At 35.4% G+C, this 10,195-nt stretch overlaps 1 protein-coding gene across 1 annotated transcript in view; it reads left to right on the top strand.

Moving 5' to 3' along the window:
- The window catches only part of LOC106869127 (nucleolin), a 20,265-nt gene extending 18,943 nt beyond the window's left edge, over positions 1–1,322 (top strand). The window contains exons 13-14 of the mRNA XM_014914690.2: positions 488–536; positions 1,031–1,322. Of these exons, the coding sequence (XP_014770176.1) occupies positions 488–525 (38 nt within the window). The 3' untranslated portion in view covers positions 526–536; positions 1,031–1,322. The remainder of the gene's footprint in view (positions 1–487; positions 537–1,030) is intronic.
- Positions 1,323–10,195: the final 8,873 nt, after the last annotated feature.

Here is a 10,195-nt window from a genome sequence, read left to right as displayed (position 1 = left end):
TTGTGAGGATATTCACGTAAATCATTTTTTTCATTTAATCCCCATTTTCATTTTCGTAAAAGTTTCCAAGTACCAATGAGGCTTTTTGGCACATCTTCAATTTTCCCCATTCATGACAGGCGCCCAGCCATCATTCATCTGAGAGTCCATCTACAGAATGTCCTCTCAAATTTCTATACAGCATATTTTGCCTTTTTTTCTTCAAGTATATAAGCAACAATTTCATTCCCAAGCAACGCCGGGTGCCTCTGCTAGTATATATGTATATATATATATATAAAATTTATTTCTCCAAATATGTCAATAATATATATATTCACCACTTCCCATATTTACCTCTATGCTCTTTGTACTAAATCTACTTAAATGAAAATCAATTTTAGAATTGTCAACTAGTTTACTAATTGTCTTGTTCTTCCTCAAACATTCTTGGCTCTTTTTCTTACTGAGTATTTAACCCTTTCTATCTCAACTACTTTCATAACAGATAACAAACGGAGGAGACAGAACAGAACCAGCTGGTAAAAATACACTTGGTGAGTTGAACAGTTTTTTAACTTGAAGTGTAGGATATGAATATCAGATATGAATAAATCAAGGTTTACAACTAAATGTATATAATATACATGTTGCTGCTAAATTTACGCTGCACTAACATGCAAATTTTAAAGTATAGTTACCTGTTAAATTACTTCCTCTCTTGAACTGCTTATTCATGTCTAATTCAAAAGTATAATATAAATATTGTTTAGATCCTTATTTTCTTGTAACTGGGTTTATATTTTGTAAATATTGACATGTAACCATTTTATAACTGCTGTAATGTTACATTAGCATTTATGTGATCTATTATGTTTTTAACTTTGAATATTGTAAAGTGAGTAATCTTTAGTTTTCATATATTTAACATAGTTTTAAGCATACAATTTTAATTACGAAAGTGTTTTATGTTCAGTAATGAAACCAGGATATATAGTCTTGTGGTTTCTATATCCTAATATTTTTTTACCTTCTATAACTTTATTTTCAGGCAGCAGTGATTATGGTGGTTGGGGTGGATCTTACAGGGGAGGCTACAATTAATGTTACTCCTATTTTAGATGAATGAAGCACACGGCCATCTATACATTTCATCCATTGATCATTGTCCTTCAGCAGCTGTTTGTATACAGCAAGCTTCTCACACTATTTTTTTGACTAGTGACTTTCATTGAAAGTTTCTGATAAAACTTATTCGATATTTTACTGTAAGTAAACCTTTAGTGGCTACTTGCCCATCCCTCCCTTATAACTGTCTTCAAATAAATCAACATACAATATTCCACCAGTCTTTTTCTTTTTTAAATTTTTTAACTGGAAATTGATTTACTAGAGCACTTTGAAAAATTGCTTTTAGTTGCAAGTTTTATTCAAAAATGACAAAAGTTGAATCTTTTTAAAGTTAATATTACTATTTGGTGTAGATTTTAAAAGAAACTTAAGAAGGTTGTTGAAATAATAGAATTGGTTTGAATTTCACAAATCCACTTGCATTGTGAAGTGTTTGGGACTTGCTCAAGAGAATGAGGACTTAAAAATTCTGTAACCTTATCTATAAATACAATATCAATATTCAGTACAGTAGATAAATACAATTGGAATAGTTGGAAATATGAACTGGAAGCTCAGATATGGCACTGGTGGTGAAAGGACATGCTGAAGCAGGGTTTAAAGAAGCTGTTGTCTCTATTTCTTTGAAAGAGGAATTGGAGGTTCAGGAAAAGTATCAGGTTGAAGGTATTGAGACCCCACCAACAGGGAAATGTGGAACAGTGTCATTCAATCCTTTTTATTGAGAAGTGAGGACAGTATATTGTATGAGTTGGATGGTACCAAGTAAATTTAAGCTTGAACCTGTTGAAACTTTCAAGATGGCATTCGAAATAAAAATTCTAGTGTTGCATGAAAATTGTTCATGAAGGTGACATGGGTAACAGACTGTGAAGTGTTCTTGATACTATGGATGTATGACAGGAATAAAACCAGTGGATTGGATGAAAATTAGGACCTCAAAAGAATTAGTTTGCTACAAGATTCTTTGATGTGTACCTCATTGACTGAGAGAACTATTCTACTGGCATGCAAGATCCTGGTAAGGTCTCCCACTTTGGACATGTCAAAAGATAGAGGCTAGTCCAACATAGACCCGTTTCTCAGAGGTAAAAATGGACTTCTGTTGGGGCCAACACCCAGACCTAGACAGTAGCAATGTTACAGAATCCTTGATGGTAATTCAAAATAATTGGAGAATAGTCATTGATGGCCTATCCTCTGTGGGGAATGAAGGGCTTGAGTAATGTATCAGGAGAGGTTGTGTAGTTAGGGTTCCTACTTTAATATCTTACGAACTGACACAATTTTAGGGGGAGTAGTGCAGTGAAAGAACTAAACAGCAAATCTGTCATCATTCAGAATGACGCTGTAGTGAAATTTTGTATTCATAGCGATTTGGTAAGAGGAAAAGCTGTAGGGTGCTGGATTCTTCAATGTTGCTAATGGATCCTAAGTTGGCACTTGAACCATTTTTGTCATACCGCTGCAAGACTGGCATAGTGTAGGCATATTTATAGTTATTAGTTTCTTCTTTGAATATTCAGAACAACCCATTTCGAGTAATATTCTTAGATCTATTATTTATTCCAAATGTCTATATTCCTCAGGGTAACACATTCTGAAATAAAATCTTCTACAAGAATTGCATACTTGTAGTGCTTCGTCAGAGTAAATTACATGGCAGTATTTTCTCAATTCAGTATTAAGGGTTACACAAAAAGTTACTAGCCAGGAAAAAAAAAATCAGTTTGGCTAGAAAATTGTGCATATTATTAAACTTCACTCTTTCCATAAACATGAGTAGTAATCCTGGTAAAAATACTGGTCCAGTTGCGTTGCAAATACCAATAAGCAAAGTTCAATTACAGCAAATATTTAAAGGAGAAAGTCATTCTTACATTCCAAATCATATAGATTTACAAAAGCTTGTATGGTTGCTATAGGTTCAAAAGTCTCGTTGCATTCAGGAAGGTAAGTAACTCTGCTTGCTCCAGATTAAGTAGTAAAGAAATGACCTACTTGCAACAAATTTTGGTAAAATCTGACTCGAGTTATGTCCCTTACATTTACGCTGCTGCCGATATATAATCTCTTAGATTGTATACTATCTGGAACTTTCTATGTGTATCTTAGTTCCACCATCTGAAGTAGACAGTTATAATTTGAATACCTTGTGACTAGATTGATCTGATGCTATACAAACGTTAGCACGCCGGGCGAAATGCTTAGCGGTATTTCGTCTGCCGTTACGTTCTGAGTTCAAATTCTGCCGAGGTCGACTTTGCCTTTCATCCTTTCGGGGTCGATAAATTAAGTACCAGTTACGAACTGGCGTCGATCTAATTGACTGAAACCCTTTGTCTGTCCCCTCTATGTTTAGCCCCTTGTGGGCAATAAAGAAATAAGAAGCGTGTAATTCTGATTACTTGGCGTGGTGAATTGCAGAGGTATGGAAAATTTGGATTGTACAAAGTTGGTCGGGGACCTACCATAAATCTGCTCTATCAGCATTATATATGACCATTTTTTTCAGAGGTGCTAAGACTGGTGAAAGGAAATTGTCCTTGAACTGCTTGCAACAGAGTGGAATCTAAAAAGTATTCAAAGGCCATGAAGTGGTGTTAAACTAGGTGACAGATTAAGGTTATCATCAGTCCCTCTGTCGGGTTTCTGTACACTTTCTCTTTACCAAATTTCATTTACAGGGTGCTCTGAACTGAGTCAAATGTGTTGGCCATAGATGTAACAAAAATGTTAGCGACCAGATGTGAACTTTTAATCCCTTGGTTGCCTGCCTGGTACTAATGAGTAAAAACTGGGCAACATGTAGTCCAATACTCATTGGTATTAGACTATATATATAGGAAGGCCAGAAATTGGTACAGTTTGTATGTGGTTACTTGAATTCCAGCAAATAGAAGAAACAAAATCTCCCAGTGGCATAAAGTTAATTGTCAAATGTCATAATTTCCACTCTTAAAATTCTTTTTGCTCCGTTTGAACTGCAAAAAAATGCCCTCCAAAATCTGAGATTTGACTTAAAAGCAGCAATTAGGTTTGTTGACTTTTCAGTATTTCAGCCTTTCACATAAAGATGGCATTTTCATTGCTCTCTCCCTCACTTGCGCATGTAAAAATGCAAGAATTTATGTTTAATATCAAACCCCTTCTCCCCACCAAACTTAATAGAAGTGTTTGTTTCAACAAAGGGAAGGGATATGTTAGCAGAATATAGATGTGTGTATGCTAGAAATTACAAACTTAAAAGAGTATGCAACACCAGAGTAGAGAGTGATATATGAGTGTAATACTCAATAAGAAAATCACACATGTGAAATGTATGTTCATTACTAAAGACCTGTCTGCACTCACATTTGACAGGTGTCTGTCTCTTGAGAGAAGTGGATGAGTGAGGAGGCTGAAAGAATATTTATATATATATATATATATATATAAGGTTAATTGAAAGTGCTCTCACACTAGGAAAAGAACTTCTTCCCCAAAAAAGTTTTAGTAATATCCCGATAAAAGATTTTCTAACTTTTTTTAAAAAAATCCTCTTTATACTTAACTGCATTAAGTAATTTTTATAAAGTCTATATATATATATATATATATATATATATTGAGAGGTATTGGTATCCAGAAGACCCAAGGTGGCAGGTAAGTGCTATGGAAGGACCGAAGTTAAACTCTTGGTTTGATAATATGAGTGAAGAGTCTGATGCGAGTCTTGTATGAGCATGTATATGTTAAATAAGCCAAGGCTTCGTGGAATTTTCAGGACATTTATAAAGAGAAAAGTCTTATAGCTGTTTCTGAGATATTAGGGATATCCCTTCATCAGAAATGATGTGAGATGGTTAAATAGAGGGAAATAAGAGTTCAATATACCTTCTTTATTGAAGGCTTTTTACATCTCAAACTGAATTTCATTCTCTCCAGTGGCCTTGCTGCATTTGAGCACTTTAATCACCTCTATGACTTCAGCCTCTGACATTATTCTTGACCCCTAGATGATACCTTGTGTCCACCAGAAGATTTTAGATCTGCAAAATTTTCCCTCTACTTTCCCAAAATGCTCTTCTCTGTTGAGAGAATAACTGCAGCTGAGTTCTTCATGGCAGGCATAGAAGAGAGCTTCTTGCTACGAAGTTGGTGAATGGTCTGCCAGGATACTCTAATGGTCAATCTAAAGTCAAAGTCCAGCTTAACTCCAAAATTCTTCCTTGGACGTTTTCACTGTCTCTGTTGTAATTTTTTGTGTCTCAGTATACCACCTGCATAGAAGGCGAGACTTGTTTCCAAGCCAAGCTTTGTAAGCTCCCTTCTTAGCTTAGATGATATTTTTAACTTCCTGGTTAAGCCGCTTTTGTTCACAGCATTATACAGTTGAAGAAGAAACTTCCAAACAAAACAATCCCCACTCCATTTCAATAACTTTAGTTTGTTCAGGTAGGTCTCTGAATTTAGATACATATTTGTTTCTGATCCTATCATCTGCCAGGGCTTCCCACTTTACCCTGTCAGTTGCATTGGACGTACCAGTTTTGTGTGTTCTCCCTGCTGTAGATAGTCTCACATTGCAGACAGCTAGGTGGTGATCAGTTAATAGCTTCATCCTTCTCTTTACACAAACGTCCAGTACAGAATCACAGAGGTCAGAGATGATAACAAAATCTATCAGTGACATCTGTTCCAAAGTATCCCTATACCAGGATATCCCTGATCTGGAAGGTGTACAGCACAGAACTCTAGTGAGGCCTCTCCATTCACATTGAGTTCAGGGTTACCATTTCTCCCTATCACTTTACAGTGGCACCAAAGGGGCTTCCATAGGAAGTACATGACTCCAGGTCTGGTCTCCATTGTTGGTAACTGTGGAGCCCAGTAGATGAAGGAGCTGACAAACTTCATGATGTCGGCCAATATAGAGAGGGGGAGGGTCAGGCCACCACTAACACATCAGCTTAGTCTTTGCCCAACTCACCTATATATATATATTTTTTTATATACCCAGGCCAGTTCCCCATTTTTTTAGGAGTGGGTAGCCACAAGTCACACACCAGGCATTCCATTCATTTCCTAGCTTAAAGAGTCGAGCCCCGTTATATGCTTGGGTCAAGGCAGAGAATGCAACTCCCGATGTCAGCAGCGGGGCCTGACAGCATATGCTGGTTTACCCCCGGTGCATCATGCTGGTTCTGTACCCTTTTGAGCAACATCAAATTCACTCATCTGTCCACAAACATTCTCCAAGCTTTCCTATCATTTATAAACTCTCATGCTTCTCTCACTCCAACACCTAACCACCAAAGCTTTCGTCACTCCATCCATCTATCCACACAAACCAAGGTCTGCCTCTGGTTCTGTTGCCTACCACCTCTGCCTTACCATCTGCTTCATGTGGCCAAACCACCTCAAAATTCGTCTATCCATTTTGGTCGTTAGTTTTTCTCTCATTCCTGCTCGCCTTCGCACCTCCTCATTCCTCATCTTGTCCATCCATGTCACACTAACCATAGCCCTCAGACACATCTAGTCACCCCCTTTCCACCTCTCTTAGCCTCCACGTCTCTGCACCATATTACATTGTCAGCACAATCATGCTCTCATACACAACTCTTTTCACTTTCATGCTCAACCGTTTAGCTCTCTGCATACTTTTCACAACTCCAAGTATCTTACTCCCTCCATTACTCTGTATCCCACTTCCTCAGCCAACCCCACTGGGTATGACTATAAACTACATCCGGTAGTGGGACCCTGGTTTCAAGGGTTTGAAGAGAGTGGAACCACCGCTTAGCCACTATTGTTCCCAGGTCTACTCTATAAGGTTCCCAGCTATGGGTTAACTAGCAAACCCTGCCTGCGCCTGGGGGGGGGGGGTTCGGTAGAATGCAGTTGCCATATTCCCTGCGTGGTGCAAGAGGCAGGAGCGAAGGGACTGGGAATCCACTCCTCCTAATTTCATATTCTTAAAGGGACAAGAAAAAATATATATACACACACAAATAAATATTCAGAAAGGTCAATGAACAATGTTGTGATGTTGAAGGAACTAAGAAATAATGGAATATACTAGAATTTAATCATAGATATCAACTTAGACATAACTGGGACATTCAGCCACACACAGCTAGGTTCTAGATTTATTTTTACTCATGTTTTCAACTTTTTCTCAATCAAACTATTGAATTATCTTATTTTCAACTCTTTTTGTGGCAGTTGTCTTGTTGGTTTTGTAGGTTTCTTTCACCGAAAAGTTGGTTGAGGTTCGAACACTATTAATTTTAAATGAAGTTCTTTTTTTAACTAAAGTTGTTCCTTTGTTTCAGTTATCTCTTGAGGTGATAGGAACTGAATTGTTTAAATAATACCTTTTATAATGATTGTAGAAGAGTAATTAAATGAGATTTCTGGTAGCTAGAGATGGTTGTAGCAGGAGTGTCTTTAATTATAAGATTTGGTAGATTAGGACTGATCTGATGTGAACAAAGAAATATAGTAGCTGTGTGTGCATGCAAAGTTTTAAAATAGCAACCAAATCTCCCTCAAATCATTCTTATATCCTCAATAGCCAATTATAAAAATGTGCTAAAATATCCCATTTTTAAACTGGTCATTCTTGGTGTTTCAATAGCCTTCTAGATAAAGCTGTTGATAAGTAGAAACATAATATAAAGGTGAGGTTTCAATCTCAACCAGGAATAACATGGGAGCCTTGTTTAAATTTTTTATTTTTCTAGAGATGAAAAAAAACAAAAAAAAAAACCTTAGCTACACCTTCGCAGTTGTGAACCTTGGACAGGGTGTCCATGATGTAGCTGTTTACATACACCTTTACCTATGAGTCTATTGGAAGAAGTTCTCAGTCAGTGAGAAATTTCTTAGCTTCAGACTTCATAAAGATGAAGATTATAAGAAGGAGAAATCAATGCTCAGTATGAATTGCAGAGAAGTCTTAACACAATAAGAAACAGAACCAAGGATTGAAGAAAAAAAGAGAATGAGAATTGAATGAAATGAAAATGAAACAAGAAGAAAATGGAGCAAACATTGAAGCAGAAAGATTGAGAGTTACTGAAGGAGACAGAAACAACTACCATCATTTCTTTTATCGGTATTAAACTAGTTTAGATATAATAGATCAACAAGGATAAAGGTGTGTTGCTTCACCAAAAGCATAAATATTTTATTTCATGTTTTAACATTCAGTACATAGTTGTTGCTCTTTTTTTTTGTTTTGTTTTATTTTTATTGAAAGAAAAAATGTCACAGATATGCAATAAATATGGAAGAGGAAACAACAACAACAACAATAGCAGCAACAAAGAACATTCAAAAGTTAAATAAACATTAGAAATAACTGCAGAATAGGAGCGATTTTCATCAAAAGTTACACTTCAAATTTCTTCAGAAATTATCTCCCTTTTAAGTCTAAGCCTATGCTCTTGTATAACCTCATTGCATTAGAAGTCCATTTCCTTAAAATTTTTGTAATGTAAGGCTATGGAATGTGGTGGAGTCTCCTGTCGTAAATACCAGAGGAGGGTTCCACACCTTCTTGTTGAACAACATGTTTATAGTGACCAAATATTTGTGCTGTACATGAACTCCCTCCCTCCATCAAATCAACATTACCTGTACAGGTGCACAGTGTGCCACATATCAGATGCTGACACTGCCTGCTCTGGGAACCAAAACCATGATCTTGCAAGTGTCAGTGCAACTACTTGGTCATGCACCTTCATGAACACACACATCCACAATTGTTTCAAATATTTTTTTAAAGCCAAAACAATGCAAATTGTAAAAAAATTAATACAGGTTGGTGGTTTTTTCTATTTCCTGGCATTTCAATATTTCTGGACTAGGACCCAAAATTTATGGAAAAAAGGTGCTGATAACTAATTTCTTCATAAATTTCCTGAAGAAGGGATCCTAACCCTATTGAAATACTAGATAAAAGTGCAAACCACTGACCTGTATTATTAATTTTTTTATAATTTACCATGTTTTGGCTTAAAATATTTATATACATCAGACAATGCTTTATAAAAACTAAACTATTCTAACACACACACACACATTAATGAAGTGTCAAGTCCAGTTTTGTAATCAATGGAGAAATAGTTAACTCTGAAATGAATGATACAATAGCTGAAGTCAACAAGGAGGGAGTCCTTATGCAGTGTCACATATGCAAGAAAGCTAGCAGGATTTCAATATTGCATCTGCTAACATGACTGCACATAAGGTAGAAATTATTTTTATGTTTCAGCAATTTTATTTCTAAAAAAAATTAAAGTAATTCCAATATTGTTCTCATCATATTTATTATTTTTTTTTAATTTTGGGAGATAATTTGATAACCAAAGGAAAAGAAATATGTAATACTTTTCTTCTTTTCCAAATTAATTTGTGTAGACTTAGGTAGGTGTTAACAATTTTCAATAGAACACCTCAAAATTGAAAGAAGAGGAAAAAAATCCTATACTGCAACTAACATCAGTTTCCCTTCAAATATATATAACATAAACAAACAGTAAAAATGGATTAATAATTTAAAAAAATAAATGAAAATATAATCTTGACAGCTCAATCATCTTATGTTTAATACTGAGATAAAACATAAAATGTATGATTTATGATCAATTTGGTGATTTATTTAATTGTAAAGCTGGATTTATTTGAGCAAATTGGAAGATATAATTACGTCATCTTTGAAGTAAATTTAGTTTTAAAAACAATTTTGATAATGTTTGATATATTTTTTTATTTTTTTCAATGCAATGTCATGCTTATTAAATATGTAATAAATTTGGAATATCAAAAAAAAAAAAAAAAAATTGCAATTATTTTTTTTTTTCCACAACCACTGTAATTTGTAGTAGTCTTTCTCCATTTAAGTGAGAGATTAACATCTCTCAATCACTTACAATGCCTTCTTTATATTCTGACAGACAGAAAAGGGACAAAAAACAACAACAACAGGGTCTGTACTAATAATGATTTCTAACTCTGGCACAAAGCCACAAATTTGTAGGGGAAGGTGTGTGTGTGTGTGCATGTATGTATGTATATGTATTAGTTGATTAGC

This window comes from Octopus bimaculoides, chromosome 5 (assembly GCF_001194135.2).
Source record: "Octopus bimaculoides isolate UCB-OBI-ISO-001 chromosome 5, ASM119413v2, whole genome shotgun sequence".
NCBI lineage: Eukaryota > Metazoa > Mollusca > Cephalopoda > Octopoda > Octopodidae > Octopus > Octopus bimaculoides.
This window is presented reverse-complemented; position numbering and strand designations above follow the sequence as displayed.